This window comes from Acinonyx jubatus, chromosome B3, assembly GCF_027475565.1.
Source record: "Acinonyx jubatus isolate Ajub_Pintada_27869175 chromosome B3, VMU_Ajub_asm_v1.0, whole genome shotgun sequence".
Taxonomy (NCBI): domain Eukaryota; kingdom Metazoa; phylum Chordata; class Mammalia; order Carnivora; family Felidae; genus Acinonyx; species Acinonyx jubatus.
Window position 1 is genome coordinate 71,800,223 of NC_069386.1, and position 22,924 is coordinate 71,823,146.

At 44.0% G+C, this 22,924-nt stretch overlaps 1 gene segment (V, D, J or C); it reads left to right on the forward strand.

The window, feature by feature from the left end:
* LOC106988214 (T-cell receptor alpha chain constant-like) overlaps positions 1-22,696 on the forward strand; it is a 53,939-nt gene extending 31,243 nt beyond the window's left edge. The window contains 4 exon segments of the C gene segment in view: positions 18,726-18,980; positions 20,531-20,575; positions 21,369-21,476; positions 22,156-22,696. Of these exon segments, the coding sequence occupies positions 18,726-18,980; positions 20,531-20,575; positions 21,369-21,475 (407 nt within the window).
* Positions 22,697-22,924: the final 228 nt, after the last annotated feature.

The following is a 22,924-nucleotide window of genomic DNA, read 5'->3' on the forward strand; positions in this document are numbered from 1 at the left end:
CTGCCCTTATTTTCTCTTGCCTACCTTAAGGCTTCTACATGTACTTACGTGTGTTTTACCCTTATGGATGCATCTTCCTTGTTTTATCAAGCAACCTATGAAATTTAAGATTGAGCCTTTATGGGGAACATTTAAAAATGGAAATAGGCAATTGAAGAGTTGGAAATAACAGTAGAATCAGTTCACTGGGTCAGAATGGTGCAGAGACTAACACTCTAGACAATTAGGACAAACCGGGTATCTTTGGAAATAGGCTGGCTTCCTGTTTGAAGCCTGGCTGTACTTTCTCCCCAGGCATCCCTCCCATTCCTCTTACCCTCCATATCCCAAATTTAGCTATGGGATCTTGGATAATCTGTGACACATACAGCTATGGAAACCTTTCATTACTGAGAAGCTCTTCCCATTAAAACTGAAAGATCCTTGAAAGCAGACTCTTGTTATATCCCATGAAGCATCTAATATGGTCCTTTTACAATGTAAGTGCTTCATAAGTACTTGTTTAATGGAAATCAAGCACCTAAAGAAATAAGGTTTCCAGGCCAAGGGGAAGAAGAGATAAAGTAAATGACAACATCCAGAATGTGGTGAAGAGGGGAAGACTCTAGATTAGAAATCAAACAGATTCATGTTTGGTCTCTACTACCAACTAGCAGTGGAACTTTGGACAGATCTCTGGCTCTGGGCCTCAGTTTTCTCTTCTGTAAATGGGGAAGCAGGTCTGCATGGCCTCTCTGCCTACCCTAGCACCAGGAGGTATGAATTTATTCCATGGCAGGGGGGATGCTTTTTTCTCCTACAAATAAGTCAAGTAGCTATCTGAAATCTTGAGTGTTTTCTAACTCATTAGGGTAAATCAGGAAAAGAGGTGAAGTGACAGAATTTATTGTGAGGCATCAGACACTGTGGGACTCACTGGGAGGAACAACAAACTCACCTTTGGGACAGGCACATGGCTGAAGGTGGAGCTGAGTAAGTAGTAACTACAAAATGTATTCTGATGTCAGTGAACAGGTGAAAAGGAGATGTCATTTGCATCATTTGTATCTTATTTATAATTAACTATAATCTAGTACTGATGTCTTAAGAACTATGGCACCCAGACAAATCAGTGAAAGTATTCAAAGACTATACAAGCACATTTTCTCTGGGATAGGATTTAGTGAACCATTAAGACTTTTCCCAAGATATGACGCTGGCAGAAGTTCTGTCTAATATCAGAGTTTTTAGCACTGCAAGTGAGCTAAATGGAGCCCGATCGAGAGGAAAAGCTAGAAGAGCAGAAAATTGCATGGCCATGATCTAATGGATGCTTTCTACTTCCAATGCCATTGATTCAGAGATGAACTGGGGGAAGGATGTTCAAGGTCATTTTATCCATGCCCCAAATAAGCTATACCAAATTCAGAGATTGTGTCCCTTTACACTAAACATTGTTCAAGAAGAGTCAGTGAAGTGCAGAGAAATGAGCCCAGGGCTTCTGGTTTCAGTCTAGCATTCTCAACTTGGCCCCAGCTGGTGGTGTAACATTGAAAAAGTCATTGCCCCTCTGTGTGCCTTAGACTCCTCCTGTGTGAGATGAGTGGGGGAAAAACACTCAAAATCTGTGGTTCTGGGACCTCACTCATATACCACTCTAGAGTTTATATGACTCAAGGGCACAGACTTATGGCTATTTCATAAATTCTACAACCCTGAGAAAATAATATTGTTAATCAATAATGTAACTTATCATAGAAACAGTAACTCCCTTGTGCCTATGATGTGTGGATGCGATGTTAGGTACATAACACATGGTATTGTTTATACTCAAACAACTCTAGGGGGCAGGAGGCAGTATCCCTATTTTACAGAAGAGGAAACTGAGGCTCAAAGAAGTAATTGCCTGAGATCCCAGTGCCAGTGAGTAGAAAAGTCTAGATTCAAACCAAGGTCTGCCTGATCTCAAAGCCTTGCTCTTTCTACTACATTCTGTCACAGACCCTGTGTCAGGGCTTACTTAGAAATGAGAGACAATGCCAATCACCGTGAGTAAGGAAAAACATGGAATTTATCTTTTTATTCTTAAATATTGCCATGACTTAGAGATGGAGATTTGGGAGATCTTGACCTGAATTCCCCAAGAGTCCAAAGGATTCTCGTCCCCTTTTCATGAAAAGACAAAAAGTACCAGGGATACTGGGGGCATTTACCCCATGGACACAGAGGAGCTGCCAGTAACCACTGTCCTGATGCTCCCTTTCCTTGGCTGTATCTTATATTTTCCCCAGGTAGACCAGTCACCAGTGTAACTGATCGGCAAGTGCCCAACACAAGTGTGAGTTATAGAAAATGTAACAGTAAGGGCACTTTGGACATTGCTGAATCACAGAACATCAGCTCTGAATGGGAGCTTAGACATCATCTAATTCTGTCCTCTTTACTTTTACAACAAGGACATTAAGAACCAGGGAGGTTGGTTGAATTGTCAACCTCATAAAGTCAGTGAGAAGTAGGGCTGGGACTAAAGCCTGGGGATTCTGGTGCCTGGATTTCACAGAATAGTGACTAGTGTTTGGTGAACCTGGTAGGAAGTGTGAGATATGTTCAACACAGGAAAAAAACAAATGGGTTTTACTACAGGAGTATTAAAAAAGTGTTCCTTTTTATTAGCACCTTCCAGTAGGCACCCTGGGCCTGTTCCCCAGCTATGGTATAAAAATGGAAGGAGAAGGAAATGGCCCATTTTGTCATAGCACAAATCACTGTGGGAAATACTATAGGCTCCAAAGTTGTCTTTGGGCCAGGAACAAGACTATTTGTCAAAACAAGTAAGTTCTATGAAATGATCTGATTGGGATTACAGCTGAGGGACATACATTTTCATTGATTTATTTGAGGGGATGGGCATGGTTTTGTCTGCTACTTAAATAAGAAGATAGGTTGGCAATGATAGTGTCGCATTATTATCCATGAGCATCATGAATTCAAGAAACACGTCCTGCACACCTAGCAAGTGTGGATGGATAAAACTACCCTACGTTCTGGATAGAACTGAAATTCTGTAATTATACGAATAACCTTTTCAACCTGAATTTTCATAACATTTTTTTATATAATCTACTGTATATAAAGTGGGATCTCCTATTGGGTTCTTCCTTATTTCTTGTCATCTTCCAATGGTCTTAGGAAAATGAAGGGTAAATAGTAAAATTATATGCCTTCTCCCACTTTGGTACATGCACACAGATGCAGGAATATGCTTAGTAACTAACCTTTGTGTGACATAGGAATCCCAGGCTCAGGCTCAGTGACAGGGTGCCATTTTGTATAGAGTTATGTCAGAGTGTGAACACAGGCATTCAGAAACTCATATTTGGAACTGGCACCCAACTTCTGATCAGCCCAAGTAAGTCAGAACTCCTGAAATGTGTAAACCCATCTCCAAAACTGGGTTTACATTTTTATATGTAGCATTTAGCATGGTCTGTAATAGAACATCATTATGACTAGTACTACTGCTATTTTGTTATTATTGATAATAACAATGCTGCTAACTCAGAATATATATTTTCTACCATATTATTTTTTTTTTTACCTTTTAAAGAGAGTCAGTGTCAAGGTATCAGGAGGTAAATGTTTGAGTTTCCTTTGGAATCAAGTAACTTAGTTGTTCATTCAGATGCTCCCCTTCTCTGCTGAGGGTCAATATGAACCTCAAAATGTTTTGGATTTTATACTGCCTCCTTATTGTCTGTCTTAGAAAAGTTTCCTTGATTTTTCCCTGCCTAGGTACTTAGATTTTGCAACTTACATTTATCCAGAGTATACTTTGCTTTGAACCTCTCCCATAATTGGCCTCCTTGTCCCAATAATTATGCACAGTAAAAATCAGTTCAACTGTTTATGATCACTGGGTCTCATCAATAAGCTAGGGGCCACAGCTGCTTTTAAAAAAAGAAAGAAAGTAAAAAAGAAGCATAAGATACGGCCCCTGCTCTCAGAAGTTCCAGTCTTATCAGAGAAACAATATATTGAAACTTATATATTGAAAGTCTAACAATAACTTACATGTGAATGTGCCAAGATGGGTACTGTATGTGGTCATGCACAAGACCTGGGACCTGGCAGGGAGTCCTGTTGGCTGGAGACAGGACAGTGGTGACAAGGGTCAGTCCGCATTCCCAGGCAGAGACCAAGCATGATTCCACCTACGTGCTTCTGGAAAAGGACTTATGTCTGTTATCTGCTGAGATGTTTGACTTTCTTGAGGACAAAAAGCCCCCTGGGCAGAATCCTTGAGTGAGGTGAGGATAGAAACTGCAATGAGTCAGGCTGAGTCACCAGGACTCTTACTCAGCCCCAGAGAGGAAGAGGTGACTGAGTCATGCCAAGGCATGTTTTTAGCACGGAGCCCCAGCAGGGCATGCTGGAAATGCTCTCGCTCCTACTCTTCTTTCTGGCAAAGTGAAAAATACATTTTTGCGTATGTTACCCAAGAAAATGGTACCTTCTTTTCAGGTGTGTCAGCTGAGGTAAGAAAATGCCTCCCCGGTGCCTTGTAATTTCCATCTTTAGAAATACACCTACCCTGACCTAGATTGGAGGCAGGTTTTTCCGCAACCTTTTGTGAAGGCTCTATTCCCTGCCCCCCCACCATCCCCAGAGGAAAATAGCCAGAGGCTGTGTTTGTCGATAGCTATGATGAGGAATAGGGAGGCCAGTGGGAGGTGGCACAGCTAAACCCATTAGGGTGGTTGTAGCATGCATTACAGGGAAAACAGAAGGATCAGGCTTTCCAGGTCCCCAGCTTTTTTTTTTTTTTTAATGTTTATTTTTGAGAGAGAGAGAGAGAGAGAGAGAGAGAGAGAGAGGGACAGATTATGAGTGGGGGAGTGGCAGAGAGAGAGGGAGACACAGAATCTGAAGCAGGCTCCAGGCTCTGAGCTGTCAGTGCAGAGCCCAATGTAGGGCTTGAACTCACGAAGTGTGAGATCATGACCTGAGCCAAAGTTGGACGTTCAACTGACTGAGCCACCCAGGTGTCCCTCTAGGTCCCCAGCTTTTAGAGCTCCAGTGAAGGGTGTGTGTCCTTCATGAGAGGGTGCACAAAACCAGGACCTTTTTGTAATGCTCTTACCCAGAGTGTGGCTATGGGAACAAGAGACTCACTTTTGGGAAGGGGACCCAAGTGATGGTCACACCAGGTAAGTGAGCTGGGATCCTCCTGTACAAATGACCTCCCTCCCATCACCCCCAAACACTGTTCCAACCCCCAGCGCTGGACAACTTCTTCTGTCCGTGGGGGCAGGGGACATGTCATTCATCGATGCCACACCTAAGGTTCTTAGACAGTGACTGTCCCAAACCTTTGCTTGTCCTTTGTTTCTTTTACCCTCCGCTTCTCTCAGCATCGCCACTGACCATGTTCCCATCCTCCATGAAAATCTGCCCTGCTCTTCCCTGAGATTGGGTTTCAAATTGCACAAAGACCCACAGAGGTGAGAGCTGGAAGGGGCCTTGGGGACATCTTGTTCTTGTTGTAGGGGGAGCCAGAGGCCCAGGGTCCAAGCACCTGTCCAGGGCCATGCTGGGCAGGCAGTGAAAGGCAGGGGCGAGGCCCCAGCCCCTCACTCAGCAAGCCCTGAGCTCAGCAAAGACACACAACTCTTTGCTAATCTGACTCTCAAGCCTAGTGCAAGGTAAGCCCTCTGAGGACCAGCAGCATGCACTGGCCAGGAAACCAAGAGCTAAGTTCCCACCTCAGTTCAGGACCTCAGCTCAGGCCATAACTTCTGAGAGGTTAGCTTTCCCATCTCAGAAGAAGGGAGCATGGTCTCTGGTTCTCTCATCCTTCAGAGATTTTATGGTAATTCTTGTGACTTTTTTTCTCTGTGCTATGGTTCATAAAAGCCAGGCCCTGTCTGAATCAAGGTCATTAGGAATAAAGGAATAAGGGGGTGCCTGGCTGGCTCAGTCAGGAGAGCATATGACTCTTGATCTCAGGGTCATGAGTTCAAGCCCCATATTGGGAGCTAAAAAAAAAGGAACCAAAGACCTTTGGATGCTTTGGCCTATTTCCAGGTGGTAAAGAGGGAAGGAGAAAAGTACCAATCACAGGAAGGGCCCAAATCTGCTTGGAGTCTGGCCTACAACCAGGGAAATGCAGGGACTAGACCCATGGGCCTCAATGCAGGAAGAAGCCGAGGAATGGGAAACCCTAAAGAGCTAAAGAAGGGGAAAGACAGAACAGAAGCCTTTCAGGAAAAGGAGATAGAACAGCTTCAGCACAATGTACTACCAAATGCGTCCTGGGCCCTCCAGCCTTGGAGACTTCCAGAAGCCCCTTGTATCTGACAGAAGAGCAGCAGGATCAGACCCTTAGTGTTGGCCAAGCGGGCAGGGTGGTGGTGCTGGTATTGGGGAGTCACTCCCCGCTTCTCTGCTGCCAGGAATGTGATATTCTCCTGGGTAAAGGAAGTGAGGCACTCTCCAGCCCCCACCACTGGCTCTCATCATCACCCCTTGAGGCTAAGGCTCAGGAGATTTCCTGCAACTCTCAGAGGGTCCCCAGTGTTTTTTCCCTGGATTATTGCCCCAGCACCACTCGGGCCGTCGGTAGGGGGAGGTCACATAAGACAGGATTTAGCAAAGGCTTTCCTCGCTGTGGGTATCAGGAAGCAACTACAGACCTATATTTGGAAGAGGGACCAGCCTTGTTGTTCATCCATGTGAGTATTATAGAAATTACCATTTCAATAAGGCAGATTTTGTAGACAGCAATATATTATGGAAGGATATCATAATAATGAGAGTCCGTGATGTGGTCTGCTCCATCCTTTGTTGTCTGGGAGTAACTTAGGGTGTTGGGTCTAATGAAATGGTCAAGGGTCTGCTGAACAAGGGTATTGCACGGTGCTTTCAGAGAACAAATTCTCAAGTTTTGAGAAAAGACACTTCACTCTTGGTTCAGTTTCTGAAGCACGACTTTCTTCATGGCAGCCAACAGGTCTACCCCCTCCCTCAACCCTGTGGCTGAGACTCTCTCTCATACCTCCCCTTGGATCCATGAAATACCTGTCCTATGTGAAAGTGTCCCAGCCAGAGTAAGGCACCCAAGGGTGCTGGAGGGAGGGGCATGTGAGGCAGGGATGGGTCTCCTCTAGCGGTGAGAAGCCTCATTTCTTTCCCTTAGTGTAAAGCCTTGCTGGGAATCATCACATTATTAGCTACTATTTACTGAATGCCTGACATGTACCAGTGATATTCTCTGTCTTGCTCATAAGTTCTCTTGCAAGGTTCACATCCATGCTAATGTCAGGTAGCTGGTATCATGCCCATTTTACAGATAAGGAAACAGAGGCTTCCCATAAGTAACGTGCCCACGATCACACAGCTAGGAATGACAGACTTAGAGTTTAACTCAAATATATTTGACTTCTATCTGACTATTGTTTTCTTGTTATCCCTGCTACCACATCTCTCCTGCACTCTGAGAAAGAAGACCCCAGATCTCAGAGGCCACTTATTTGGTCTTTGCTTCACCCATCCTGAGCCCTCTTGCCATGGTGACCATGGCAGCCTTGGCAAGGACTTGGCATTTCTGGAGAGATCAGTAAAGTCATTGGATTGGGTTGGCAGGATGCAGGTAAGGCAGGCAGGGAAATAGAACCATGGGCATGAGGTGACATGGAAAGAGAAATCTATCATAAAACCATGGAACAGGCTATTTAAAAGCCCTGTTCCCAAGAGTGAACACTGTGAACCCATGAGGGGACCAGGCAGCCGCCCTGAGTGGCAGAGGGCAGGTATTTGTACTGCATCATATCAGGGTGTGGGGACAAGTGGCAGAGCGCTCAATTTTGGGAGTGGAACAAGACTCCAAGTGCATCCAAGTAAGTGCCTGACCTTAGATTCTAGTCAAAGACACAGAAAGTCCCTATTCTGCTTTCTTAGGTGATGAATCTGCACTTCCTGAGCCAATTTCTCATGTTTCTTCATGAGACTTGAATGTTTTGAAATTTTAATTTCCAGCCACTGGCTCAATAGTGGTTTATTTTCTAATGCTAGAAATTGCCCACGGGGATTGGCCTTTTCATCATTCCTGAGACAGACTCTTTTGCAGTTTCTAGATCCTTTTGAGACAAAAGATCTTTATCAGAAAAGAAATTATGACTGATTATGCCAAAAAATATATTTTTGTTATCATCTAGTTTTCATGAAAGGTGGGAAATTAAACTCCCCAAAGATGCTGGCCATTGGACACACTCACAAAACTCCGTATCTAATCAAGAGCTGTAGTAAGAGCTTAAAGCCTAAATAATGCAATAAAAACCATAAAAACTTCAGAAAATAGAACCATACAGAATTCAAAAGAGAAATGAAATAATGCTAATAAAAGAAGATAGAGAGCAGGACTGCATTAAAAATGAATTCAAATATTTAGAGGTCTTTTCTATTCAACAAATATTTACAAAGCACCTACTATATTCTGAGCACTATGCTAGATGTGAGGGAGGGAAGGAAGGAAGGAAGGAAGGAAGGAAGGAAGGAAGGAAGGAAGGAGAGAGGGAAGGAGGGAGGGAGGGTGGAAATACAGAGTGTCTGCCACCCAGGATCTCCCAGCAGGTAAACACTCATATAAACAGACGATTCGGCACAGTGTCACCATGTTGTAGAGGAAATACATACAAGTTGCGATAGGAAGAGAGAGAAAGGCATGCCCTACCTCCTATCTTAGTTGCCCGGTACTTATATGCATTCTGCACTGTATTATAAGCTCTGTGAGGCCAGAACCCTCTCGCCTTTATCTTTACACCTCCACAGCCCAGTCCAATGCTTGGCACAAAAGTGTCACCAAACATGATTATTGAAAAAATGCCTTCCGGCTAAGGGAGTCAGAGAAGGCCTAAGCGGATGGGTAGTAACTGTTTAGAACATGTTGCTTTATTTTTTCTTTTACTTTTTCTTAAAGTTTATTTATTTATTTTGAGAGAGACAGAGACAGCATGAATGGGGGAAGGGGAGAGAGAGAGAATCCCAAGCAGGCTCTGCATTGCCAGTGCAGAGCCTGATGCGGGGCTCGAACCCACAAAGCCATGACGTGAGCCAAAACCAAGAGTCGGATGCTTAACTGACTGAGCCACCCAGGCATCCCAGAACACGTTGCTTTAGACAATAGTAAGTATTCCCCAATGGAGAGAGTTGTCAGACTTCAAAATGGGAGATTACATCCATCCAAATGCACATGGGTGAAATAAAGCCCATCTCTTTGGGGAAAACTTCCTCTGCTTTGACCTGTTCATTAGTGCACTTCAGCAAAGCCTCTGTCCTGCCGTGGGTCTGTTCAGGCTGTATTTAAAAAGCCTGAAACCTATCATATTCCTCAAGAACCAGAGTTCAGAGGCATGTAAGAACTATAATGCCTGTGATAGGGAAGCAGCATAAATGGGTTTTACTGGCAAAAAGGAAAAAGGTCTGTTGATAAATACATCTCCACTTGAGAGACCACCCAGGAAACTCTCCTCCATTAGGACCAGAATCTTCTTTGAAGTACACAGCTTCAAGGTGTATAGGAAGGTGTGTGGAAGGAAGACCAATAAATTCATATTTGGGAAAGGTTTTAAAGTTTCTAGAAGGTAAACTTTGCAAAGTGTTAAAGCAACGTGGTTCCTGCATCTTGATTGCATCCGTAACTGCCCTCGAGCTGTTCCTGATGGTGGCAGGAGAATTCACTATACAGCTGACTACATGTTCAGCAATTCCCCAAATAGAATGAAGCTGTTTCATGATAATTAGAAAGAAATAATCAGAATCAATGAGACCCCTAATTGTGGCCATAGGCAGAACAGACTCAGAACACAGAAAACTTAAGGATTAAAATTAGGCTAAAATTTAGAATGGAATTTTAAATTCTTAGAGCCTGAAAAAGAACTTCTAAGGAGTATACATATATATCTAAACCTGTATATGTTCCACAGATGTTAATGGATGTTTTAAGAAAAAACGATTACTGGATCAAATGGTTGGGAAGTTCTGGATTCTTTACTGCAGGACTTCTCGGAGCCTTTAAAACTAGCTAATATGCCCTGTTAGTATACAGTATACAGCACTTTCCAAACTTATTTGAACTTAGAATCTTTTTTTGCAGAAAAATTTAGAAAGAGTAGAGTTCTGTGAAATTCTCACCAAGAAGGATTTATCTAAACCACTCTCAAACTTTGAAAGATTTTTTCCCCCTTTGGATGTCATCCCTAACCTTAGAAACATCTGGAGAAAGAGATTCTCAAGCCCTGTACATAACTCCCTCCTGATTCGCACAACCTTCAGAGTTAAGCAATCTTCCCTGTGTGTTTCATGTGAATATTCCTATGGCAATTTTAGCCTCTCTTTTTCTCTGCCCTCAAGAAATAATAAAACTACTTTCTAAAAGAAGGGCCTTGCACAGGCCTCCATTTCATGATTCAGCCCTACCCTAGGTTTTCCATCTATTGCCAGTGCTCTGAATTCTCTTTCAAGGTTCATTTCCTAATTAATTACTGGCTCATCTTCAGACTCTTCCAATTTTCCTCCTTCGCTTCTAGTGTGGGACCCAGAAAGGGTGTTCACCCTCCGGGAAGGCCAGAACAGCTCAAGGCTAACTATGAGGGTAAGATCTGTGGGGTTATTACACTGAAAGCTAAGAAATTAGGACTCAGTGACCCAGACTGTTTGCTAGTGTCAGAGAAAGGGTGATCTGGAGGAGTGTGTAGAACAGAGGAGATGTTGCTGCCCCAGGAAGGCTGGGCCTGCCTAGGTTAGAGTTCTTATAAAGCACCCTGCTATTGTGTGTTGTCTGGTAGCTACAATAAGCTGATCTTTGGAGCTGGGACCAGGCTAGCTGTGCAGCTGCGTGAGTATGACCATGCACGTGTCAAGGGCCAAAGTAACTGACGACCTGTCTATGAGAAAACAGGCAATGATTTATGGCAAACGGGGAAATATTAAACACTAGTTTCCCATTTCTACAAGCTTTCTTGGTGACTTAAAATGGTCCCATTTCTCATATTAAAGACAGAAATGCCAAGAGCCAGTTGAGTAAATGAAAATCTGAGCAGAATAATTTACAGAAACATAAAAAGATTTCCAGATACTCTGTGCTCTCAAGCGAAGCTCATAATATCAGCACCAGATAATCTGATCATTCAGGAAATTAGCTCCGTGCCCTTGGGGGAAGGAATGACTTAATAGCGAACACAATGCTTGCAGGTAGCTAAATTCCTCCTTTTGGCTAATGACTTACCTTCTCACAGAATCTTCCTCTCTGGAGTTTGGTAGAGTTTTGAACCTCTCCCAGGGTAAAAGTAACCCCGACTCCTATCTGAATGGCAATTATATGATGTGACAGAGCAAGGCATGGAGGCAGGATGGTATGGGGTTCGTAGCAAATTTGAGAAGCTGGCAGATCTGGGGAAAATTCTGGCTCTATCCTCTCTAACTAATAAAGCCTCCTTCCTCAACAGCAAAATGACAATAAGGACATCATAATAATATAAGACAATGTCCAGCCTAAAGCAAGTAATTAATAAATGGTAGCTTTTAATAATAATTATTATTATCTAGAAAAGATATCACCACCATCATCAAGGCCTTGCTATAAAAGGCTTACATTATTATAAAGAGAAGGGGGAACAGCTTCCCTGGGATATAGGAAATCTAAGAAACAAAGACTCAGGGAGCCTTTGAGGATGGTACTTTCACAGCCTGGTGGGTTCAGGCAGATTTATGTCAGGAAGGATATTAGAAAGGCCTTAGCTGCAGTGAGGATACAGCATGGATACCAGGCTAATCTTTGGAGCAGGAACCAGACTGAGTGTCCATCCAAGTAAGTAAAGTGGGGCAAGGATCAACATTGACAAATAATTCTTCTTTGCCCAAGATGCTAAGTTAAGCCCAGGTATTTTCTTCTGCAGGATCCCAAATGGTTCTTTCCATCCTTCCCCAGAAAATTCCCCCAACCAGCACTCTGTGCTGGGAAACATCTTTAGACTGAGACTTTGAGAATCATGAGGCAAATGATAAACAAGTAGTCCTGGACCTTCCACGAGAAGATCCAAGATACTGCTGCCCTGAACAGGGGTTTTGCTCTACTGAATTCTTGGTTTATTGAAATCACAACCTCCAACCCAGGGCACTACAGCAGGATAGGGCAGGAGGAAAAGGGATGAACACACCAAAGTCTCAACCCAAAAGAGCAGAAGGTCTAACTCTAAAAAGTGTGATTCTCTTGTCTCCTGTGGGAGATCAGTGCTTCTCCTATTGAAGGAGGAGGTAGATTTAGTGAGTTTCTGTAATGGTGTCACCTGCAGTGTGAATACTGGAGGAACTGTGGGCAAATTCACATTTGGAAAAGGAACCCAAGTGTCTGTAATATCTGGTGAGTCGTCATCCCAGGTGGCACCCATGGGCCAGTGAGTGTCACTATTCCTTTCCTCAGGGGTATCAGTCTCACTATGGTAAGGCTGACTGTGGGTGTTACAATGAATTGTCTTCAGAGGCCTGCAGCTGTCTTGGAGCTGGGACCAGGCCACCTGTGTGCCCACATCACTATCAGTTTTGAAAATCTGTGTTTCTCTAGGTCAAACACATTAAAATTTGACTTTAATGGTTGAATGGATATTTTCTAATGCCTTCTGTGTGGACATCACTCTATAAAGTGTTAGATTGAGTGCGAAGAAGTCTAACAGAGATGCCTGACCTATTCCCAAATAGGATGAAAACTAGCCAAAGGCACATAACTATTATAAATTTAGCAACCTGAAAACTATTTTAGTATTAACCAATTGATGACGTCAATAGGCACAACAGAGATTCAAAGGAATAAGGTTACGACTGGGAGCCGGCCCAGATGGATAAGGTTTTATGCAGTAGAAAGGATTCATTGAGCCTGAAGGACAGGTAAGATCCGTATGGGCAAAGAAAGGAGAGTAGGGGGAATTTCAGGCATAAGGAACAACAAGAAAGAAGGCATGATGTTGGGCATGAACAAGGCACGTGCATTTTGGCCTAAGTAAACACATGTGATAATAAATTCGGATGCAGAGAAAGGCAAATAAGATGTCTTCTTAGACAACAGAGAAAAGGGATTCTAGAGCCTTTGAGAGAAATACAGATAATTAGGGCCGAAGGCCCCCACTAGGAAATCAGGGATCCAACTTAGAAATACAGACTGGATGTGAATGTGAGAGGAGCTGGTTCCTTCCGTGGACAGCTCAAGGCCTAGGGACCTCCCTTCTTCCTTCTTCAGTGGGCTCTAAGAGGTGGGTTACCCCATCCCTCAGAGGAGGGGAAACCTAAGGGTTTCTGTAATGGAGATATTAGGGGTGGCATGAAGGTGTTGCCTCCCAGCTGAAATTTGGCAAAGGAACCAGAATTTTCATAACTCTGGGTAAGTCTGCCCAGGCTCACTGCTTCCATACTCACCAGAGGCTCAGTGGGACCTGGAGTCAGGGTTGCTAACTCACACTTCCAAGTTCCTGACACCTAACTACGAAGCACAGATTTAGTGGTAAGGAAGCTTTCGATCATTATGTGCCCCTCTGCCTCCAAAGCACTGAGCATCTGGGCATGGGTTTCTGTGGTCAGTTTTGAATTAAAATGAAAGGTTAAGATCCAGAATAGTTGAACTTTCACATTGAAAAATTGATGGTCTTGCTAAGGCCAACTGCTGAGATGTCATCGGTGGTAGGATATGTTTTGCTAAGGTACAACAGAATGCCTCTCCTCCCAAGGCTCTGGCAGATGGACCCCTAAAGACCTCCAGATTAAAAGTGACTCATTTCTTGTCTTCAGACAAAAAGAGCTGGACAGGAGAAACAACAGCAAAAATGCAGATAGAGAAGCCCAAAGTGTATCAATTGATGACAACTAGACTTGAGAGAGGCCAAAATCACCTCAATTCTTCTGACTTCATTGATTGCTATTTCATTTTGATCTCTCACTAGCAAAGTTGAGCAAAAATTGGCCTGCCCCTGATGGAGTCACCTCCCACAACAGACTTAGAGATCATTTTTAAGACCCACACTCAGCCCTTAGTGCCCTTCCTCAAAATCTCATGTTCTGTGGCATAGCTCTCTCCAGACCAACGCTGTCCAATAGAAATTTCTATGACAATGGAAATGTTCTATCAACCTGTACTGTCTAATATGGTAGCCACCAGCCACATGTAGCTACTAAGCTCTTAAAATGAAGTTTTAATTTTTATTTGTTTTAATTTATTTATTTTTTAATTTACGTCCAAGTTAGTTAGCATATAGTGCTATAATGATTTCAGGAGTAGATTCCAGTGATTCATCCCCTATGTATGACACCCAGTGCTCATCCCAACAGTGTCCTCCCTGATGCCCCTTACCCATTTATCCCATCTCCCCACCCACAAACCTCCAGCAACCCTGTTTGTTCTCTGTATTTAAGAGTCTTTTATATTTTGTCCCCCTCCCTGTTTTTATGTTATTTTGCTTCCTTTCCCTTATGTTCATCTGTTTAGTATCTTAAATTCCTCATATGAGTGAAGTCATATGATATTTGTCTTTCTCTGACTAATTTTGCTTAACATGATACCCTCCAGTTCCATCCACGTAGTTGCAAATGGCAAGATTTCATTCTTTTTGATTGCCAAGAAATACTCCATTGTTAATGTGTGTGTGTGTGTATGTGTATGTGTGTGTGTATATATATATATATATATACACGTATATATACGTATATGTATGTGTGTATGTATATATATACACGTATATATACATATATGTATGTGTATATATATGTGTGTGTGTATATATACACACATACACACACATACACACACACCCCACATCTTCTTTATCCATTCATCCATTGATGGACATTTGGGCTCTTTCCATACTTTGGCTATTGTCGATAGCGCTGCTATAAACATTGAGGTGCATGTGCCCCTTTGAAACAGCATATCTGTATCCCTTGGATAAATACCTAGTAGTGCAATTGCTAGGTCGTAGGGTAGTTCCATTTTTAATTTTTTGAGGAACCTCTGTTTTCCTCTGGAAACCTCTGGAAACCTCTGTTTTCCAGAGTGGCTGCACCTGTTTGCATTCCCACCAGCAGTGCAAAAGAGATCCTCCTACTCCACGTCCTTGCCAACAATTTATTGCCTGAGTTGATAATGTTAGCCATTCTGACAGTGTAAGGTGGTATCTCCTTGTGGTTTTGATTTGTATTTCCCTGATGATGAGTGATGTTGAGCATTTTTTCATGTGTCAATTGGCCATCTGGATGTATGAAGTGTCTATTCATGTCTTTCGCCCATTTCTTCACTGGATTGTTTTTTGGGTGTTGAGTTTGATAAGTTCTTTAGAGATTTTGGATACTAACCCTTTATCTGATATGTAGTTTGCAAATATCGTCTCCCATTCCATCGGTTGCCTTTTAATTTTGCTGATTGTTTCCTTCGCTGTGCAGAAAATTTTTATTTTGATGAGGTCCCAATGGTTCATTTTTGCTTATGTTTCCCTTGCCTCTGGAGACATGTTGAGTAAGAAGTTGCTCCGGCCAAGGTCAAAGAGGTTTTTGCCTGCTTTCTCCTCAAGGATTTTGATGGCTTCCCATCTTACACTGAGGTCTTTCATCCATTTTGAGTTTATTTTTGTGTGTGGTGTAAGAAAGTGGTCCAGGTTCATTCTTCTGCATGCTGCTGTCCAGTTTTCCCAGCACCATTTGCTTTGCTCCATTGGATATTCTTTCCTGCTTTGTCAAAGATTAATTGGCTGTACATTTGTGAGTCCATTTCTGGGTTCTCAATTCTGTTCCATTGATCTGAGTGTCTGTTTTTATGCCAGTATCATACTGTCTTGATGATTACAGCTTTGTAATACATCTTGAAGTCTGCCTCCTGCTTTGGTTTTCTTTTTCAAGATTTCTTTGGCTATTCAGGCAGGGTCTTTTCTGGTTCCATACAAATTTTAGGATTATTTGTTCCAGCTCTGTGAAGAATGCAGGCATTATTTTGATAGGGATTACAGAGAATATGTAGATTGCTTAGGGTAGTATTGACATTTTAACAATATTTGTTCTTCCAACCCATGGGCATGGAATATTTTTCCACTTTTTTATGTCTTCTTCAATTTCTTTCATAAACTTTCTATAGTTTTCAGTTGATAAATTTTTTACTTTTTTGGTTAGGTTTATTCCTCGGTATTTTATGGTTTTTGGTGCAATGGTAAATGGGATCGATTCCTTGATTTCTCTTTCTGTTGCTTCATTATTGGTGTATAGGAATGCAACTGATTTCTGTGCATTGATTTCATATCCTGCAACTTTGCTGAATTCATGGATCAGTTCTAAGCAGTTTTTTGGTGGGTTCTTTTGGGTTTTCCATATAGAGTACATGTTGTCTGCAAAGAGTGAAAGTTTGACTTCCTTCTTGCCAATTTAGATGTCTTTTATTCCTTTGTGTTATCTGATTGCTGAGGCTAGGACTTCCAACACTATGTTAAATAACAGTGGCGAGAGTGAACATCCCTGTTGTGTTCCTGACCTTAGGGGGAAAGCTCTCAGTTTTTCCCCATTGTGGATGATATTAGCGTTGGGTCTTTCATATATGGCTTTTATGATCTTGAAGTATGATCCTTCTATCCCTAGTTTCTTGAGGGTTTTTATCAAGAAAGGATGCTGTATTTTGTCAAATGCTTTCTCTGCATCTATTGAGAGGATCATGTCCTTTCTTTTATTGATGCGATGTATCACATTGATTGTTTTGCAGATATTGAACCAGCCCTGCATCCCAGGTATAAATCCCACTTGGTCATGGTGAATAATTCTTTTAATGTATTGTTGGATCTGGTTGGCTAGTATCTTGTTGAGGATTTTTGTGTCCATGTTCATTAGGGAAATTGGTCTGTAGTTCTGCTTTTTAGTGGGGTCTTTGTCTGGTTTTGGAATGAGTTTTAATTTTTAATTGAATGTTCATTTTATTTAATTTTGGTTAGATTTAATTTAAATAGCCACATGTAGCTAAAGACTATCATATTGGACAGTGTGGTCTAGACCTTCTCTAGTCTGATGCTGACTGGCTCTAGGACTTGAGTGAGTGTTTAACCAGGACTCAAAGTTGGACATCTGGCCCCCACTGCAATCCCTTTTCCCCTCTAAGCTCAAACTGCATCTAGTGGCACCTTATCTTCTGCCTTCTCCTCAAAGCCACATTCTCTCAGCACCTCCACACCCTTCCACATCCCCCTCCCCAGTCCTGCCCATGACTCCCACTGATGATTAAAAAATCCATTGGGGTGTGTTGTGGCGCATAATGGCTTCTGGTCTCTCCTCTCCCTATAAGATTTATGCCTTAGGGCCTTAACCCACAGTGATGGCAGACTCCCTGGATATGTGGACACTGGAGGGGAAAAGGCAGAATCCCTCAGGGCCAGAGCTTTGGACATCCCTCACACGTGACCAGGGACCCACCCTTGTTCTGCTGTTTCAAGGACGGCCCCACACCCTTGGGATGCCTTGACTAAGCAACCCAAAGCCATGCCAAGGGCTGATTTCCCTGGTTTCAGGTCCAGCCGGAAGTCTGCATTGCCAAGGCCACCCTGGCTGGCCTCACACATGGGGTGCACTCCTGGTCTGAGAAACCTTGCATGCATGATGAGGAGCTGTGGGAGCAGAGAACCACAGGGACAGGAAGCTCTAGTCCCAGTGCTGCTCTAAACTCTCTGGGTGGCCCCAGCGTGTTAACCCTCCCAGCAAACCTCTGCTTCCTCCTCTAAAGGCAGGAGGTCTGAAAGAATAAACAATGAAAGTTACATTAAAAACACAAAATCCTCCAGAAATACTGAAGAATGATTCTCAGCACTAAGGAAAAGCCTCCAACAGCCCTTGCTTCATGGGGGGGTGAAGAGTAGAAACTGTGTTTAACTCGGTAGCACATTATAATGGCAACGTCCTAGTGGTATCAATAGCTGCAATCACTAACATTTATTCACTGCCTTACAGTTTATTAAATATAATTCTATAAGGAGAAATTCCCCCTTTGTTTCTCAGAATAGCCTGGTTAGGAAGGTGGAAGAGGCAATATCTCCATTTTACAGATGAACTTCCTAACATTTAAGGGGCCGATGTGACTTGCACAGGGCCTTGTATCTAGTGAATGGTAAAACCAGGTCTGGGATGCAGGTTTATTGTCCAAAACTTTTATCAGTGAGAACTCTTCTGGTGATGTGACCCTCCTTCCAACTTAATGCCAGCCAATAATAAACCTCGGATTCTTGTCAATACCCAGTCTCAGTTGGGGGAGACCACCCCAGATTCTAAGGCATAAGGTTTGCTTTGCTAGGCCTTTTTTCTAGGCTTGTTTTGTCCTGCCAGAGCTATATTGTTGCTTGGTAGGCCCCTTGTGCTTTTGAAGAAGTTCCTATTAACTAAAAGAATGAGCAATACCATTAAGTAGCCAGCCCTATGTTTCTCGTTTCCTTGAATGGCCGTCAAGGCCAGGCAGCAAGCCTTCACTGAGAGTCTGGCCGCTTGGTCAGGACTCATGGTTTATACCTGTCCCTGACTCCCAGGCTATTTGGAGCAACTGGTTTCTGGAATGTTCTTTCCCATCAAAGCCTGAGAATGTGACTTGTCAGTCCCACAGAGCCCTGCTCTTGCCCATCACTGGCATCTGGACTCAGGCCCGGGTTTGGGCAGGAGGCAAACGGACATCTCCTAACCTGGGTTCTTTTGGCCCACAGCTATTCAGAACCCTGACCCTGCCGTGTACCAGCTGAAAAGCCCTGAATCCAGTAACATCTCTGTCTGCCTGTTCACTGATTTTGATTCGGAAGTCAATGTGAAACCATCCACAGAGTCCAACATGATTAGATTGAAAAGTACTTCACTGGACATGAAGACTATGGATTCCAAGAGCAACGGGGCCCTGGCCTGGAGCAACAGCTTTGATTTGGGATGCAACAGTACCTTCAACTACACCTTCCACTCCAGCTCAGGTGAGTCAGCCTTGGTGCCTGTGCAAGCTGAGTCTCTTCACTTTGAGAGGCCTGGTTATTCCCGGAGTTCAAGTGGAGGTCATCTAAAAGCTGCTCTGACTGGTGGTCTCAGCCTCATCGATGGTCAGTAAAGCCCTACCCTCTTGTCACTGAGCACCAGCGAGCTCCATCCTGGCAGGTCGCAGGCTGTTGCAGGCAAAGAGCAGATGGGGAGAAGGTGGCAGGAAGGGCACTGGATTCTCACCTGTCCTGAGTTCCTGCCTCCTTGCCTCTGCTCGGGCTGTTTGCCCCTTTTGCTGCTCTTCAGGCTCCAGTCTAATGCCTTTCTCCAAGATACCACCCCTTGTTTCTGTCTCTCTGCCAAAGGTCAAACCTCACCCAGTCATTTATTCATTCAACATTGATTGTGCCTGTACAATATGCCAGGTGCTGGAATGGAGGAGTAAATAAGTCAGATGAGGGGTGTGCCATGAGGAAGCTCCATTTTAGTTGGGAGAGACCATCCATCAGCAAGCAGAAATCTTGACAGCTTCAGATTGTAATATGTGCTTTAACTTGGGAGTTGAGGAAACAGCCAACTTTGGAACAAAAAGTCAGGGAAGGGCTCTCTAGAGAAATGCCCTGTGAGATGATATTTAAAGGATAAGAAAAGACCAGCCATTCCAAGGGCAAAGGAAGGATCCTATGCAGGCCTGAGGCAGGTGCACGGTGAGAAAAGGGGGAGAGCAGCAGGAAATGAGATGGAGGAAGTAGGGAAGGGTCACAACACAGGGCCTCCTAGGTCATGAGAGGACAGCCACCATTCTAAGTACAATGAGAAGCTATCAATTGGTTTTAAGCAGGAGAATGACATCCAATTTACTTTTTTTAAAAGAACACTCTGACTGCTGAGTGGAAAATGGATTGTAGGAACCAAGAGTGGAAGCAGAAAGGAGGCTATTGCAGCAGAGAGATGATGGAGGCCCAGACAGGGAGGCAGCAGGGGAACTGAGTGGCCAACACTATCTCAGATTTAAAGTTAGACCCAAGGAGGGGTGAGAAAGAAACAGGAGATCAAGGAAGGCAGTTAGATTGTATGCCCAAGCAGTTGAGTCAGTGACAGAGCCATTTACTGAGATGGTGACAACAAAGGAACAAATTTAGAGTGCAGGGATCCAAACTTTGTGGGACACATGAAAACATCCACACTCCTTATAGCACTTGTCACTGTGTATGTCTTACTGCCTCTTTTCAGACACCAGACTGGAACTTACCCAAGGGCAGGGTCTGTGTCTGATGGCTCCTTGTGGCCTTGTGTGTCGTGTAATGTGTACTTTGCACGACCAGTGTTTGTTACTTGAATGGAGTGGTACCCGGAAGCTACGGTGTTGATCCCACCAATGCCAGGGGCTCTCCTAGCAGGTGCCCATATGCAACAAGTTCCCTCCAGACATTTCCATGAGAGAATGTGGAAAGCCTATAGACAGACATTCATCTGCCCAAATCCAAGGTCTGGGGTGGGAAAGTCAGCACACTCAACTCTAAGAAAATTTCTTTGTTTCTCCTTTTAGAATTTCCCTGTGATGCCAATGTGGTAGAGAAAGGCTTTGAAACAGGTAAAAGAGGGGTCTATCCTGGCTTGAAATGCATCCATAATCACCCTGACTAGATAGGAGAGTTGGGAAGGAATATGTGGATCTAGAATGAAGTTAGGAGGAACAGGAACATTCTGGAATACCCAGGCTCCTCTCACCATCTCTAACGTTCTTTTCCCCTCTAAGTACTTTCAGTATGAGTCTCTAGTTTTACTAGACCCATGACTCACTCCTAGGCCTCTGTATTCCTTTCCCTTGCTCCACTGTCAGGAGAACCAAAGAGAGTTTCTCGGTGGCCCACCTATGATATTTCCCACTGGCTTACACAAAGGCCTGAACTAATCAGGTTACCCTAAGAACATTTTCTGTCTGCCTCCTTTCGAGAAAAGCAGCAGAACTCACACAGCAGTAGTCTTATCTCTCAGGATCCTCACCTCTCCTCACTACCTACCCTGGACCCATCCATTTCCATCTGAGCCGTTTTCATTGAATGGTCCCTCTTGGGGTCCAGACACCAGCTTCTCACTCAGGGGCCGAGATCTAAGGGATTACAGTGAGTTCTGAGCACCACCCCATCCCCACCCCTGAGAGATGCAGAAATAAAATAAATACTGAGCGCAGTTGGTGTTTTCCTTTTGAAAGGGAATCCTCTTAACCCTGGAGGAATGTACAAATATGCTTAGGAGGGGATGTGTTCCCAAGTTCAAAGGGAGAGGTGGGCTAGGAGCTGAGGCTTTGGGGGAAATCATGGGTAGGTCATAGGGGCTGTGTGGACACATCGGATGTACATGCTAATAATCTCTTGGTTTTGCAGATATGAACCTAAATTCCCACAACCTGATAGTGATCATGCTCCGCATCATCTTCCTGAAGGTGGTTGGCTTTAACCTGCTCATGACGCTGAGGCTGTGGTCCAGCTGAGGTGAGCAGGCATCTCCTGTGAAAATGTGGGCCGTGAGGGTCTTAGGGTGGGTCCCCAAGGTCAGAAAGCAAACCTCCCCCCAGGGTCTTGCTTTTAGGTCCTAAGGCTGGGCACACTGAACTCTTCTACTTTTTCCTGTTAGGGGTCCCTGTTGTTAATCACAATGGCCTGGATCACTGGTATAACACAGTACACTCCTCAGGTGACAACAGTTACCTCAGTTGAGCCTTGTCTCTCCCGTGAATCACGAAGAATGGCTGTTATTGTCCTCACTTTGGAAAGAAGAAGTTGAGGCCAAGCAACATCAAGGGCCACCCACTAATTAGAGTCAAAGCATAAGCTCAGAACCCAGGCTCATTCGTACCCATGCCTTCCACTGTCCCCATTTCACTGCAAAACCTAGAGGGGTCCACAATTCCTTTCCTCATCTCCTCCACCCCCAATATGGTGGGAAGATATTATATTCCTAATACATCCTAATCCTGGCTAGCGTCTCCATACCCTTCTCTCCCAGTATCCCTGGTCATCCTACTGACAAGTGCATCCTGTTCCACCACCAGCAAAAAGAACTCCAGAGTCCATTAGAACTCTGCACATAGAAGCATCTCCATCACATCCCTAACTGTCTTGAGTCTGTCACCTCAGTACCTAGCCTGACTTCTGCTCTTCCCTATCCCAGGTCGCCAAGAATGTGAGAGCCCAGCGCTCCCCTGCTCCTCCCACACCTTCTCCCCCTCTTCAAGAAGATAGGCACACTCTCTGCCCCCATGGAGAATAAGGTTCCCTCCACCTCTCTGGTCCCACTGGCAACGCCACTGACCGAACCCTAGCAGACATTTGTGATCAAGATGCTGAAGAGCTGCCAAACACCGCTGCCACACCCTCTGTCCCCTCATCGCTGCTTGTCACTGCCTGACACTCCCGGCAAAGGAGCTGCTGCTGTGACCTCACCTGGCTGGGGAGAAACTCCCCGACCTTCCCCTGAGACTGCCCATATGTCCCCTGGATGAGGGATCCCCAGTGGGTCCTCTCGGGCTCTAGCTCCTGGAGAATGTTGTGAGGAGTTTATATATTTTAAATTATGTTCATAAAGGAATAACACATCACACTTGTCCCCAAGATGTGAGGAAAATTATTATCTAGGCCCTGCTGTGCTGTGTATCTGAGCCACATTGTATATTCTGCTACCCATGACTTCATTAAAGGCGATTGAAAGAGCAGAGACTGTGTTTCTGTTTGATTGGGTTTGGTCAGGGTCACTTTCGGCTTGCTCTTGATCACTGGCTGGGCAGAAAGAAACCAAGGCGTTCGTCCTAATGTCATTCAGAAAGCCTAACTCAACAAGTTGCTTAAGTCAACCTCTTCCTGGAACCTCTTAAAAATTCCACTTAGAAGGCTGTGCTGGGGGCCAGGCAAACCCACTTAAAAGTTTAGGTCCCTGCTCTTCC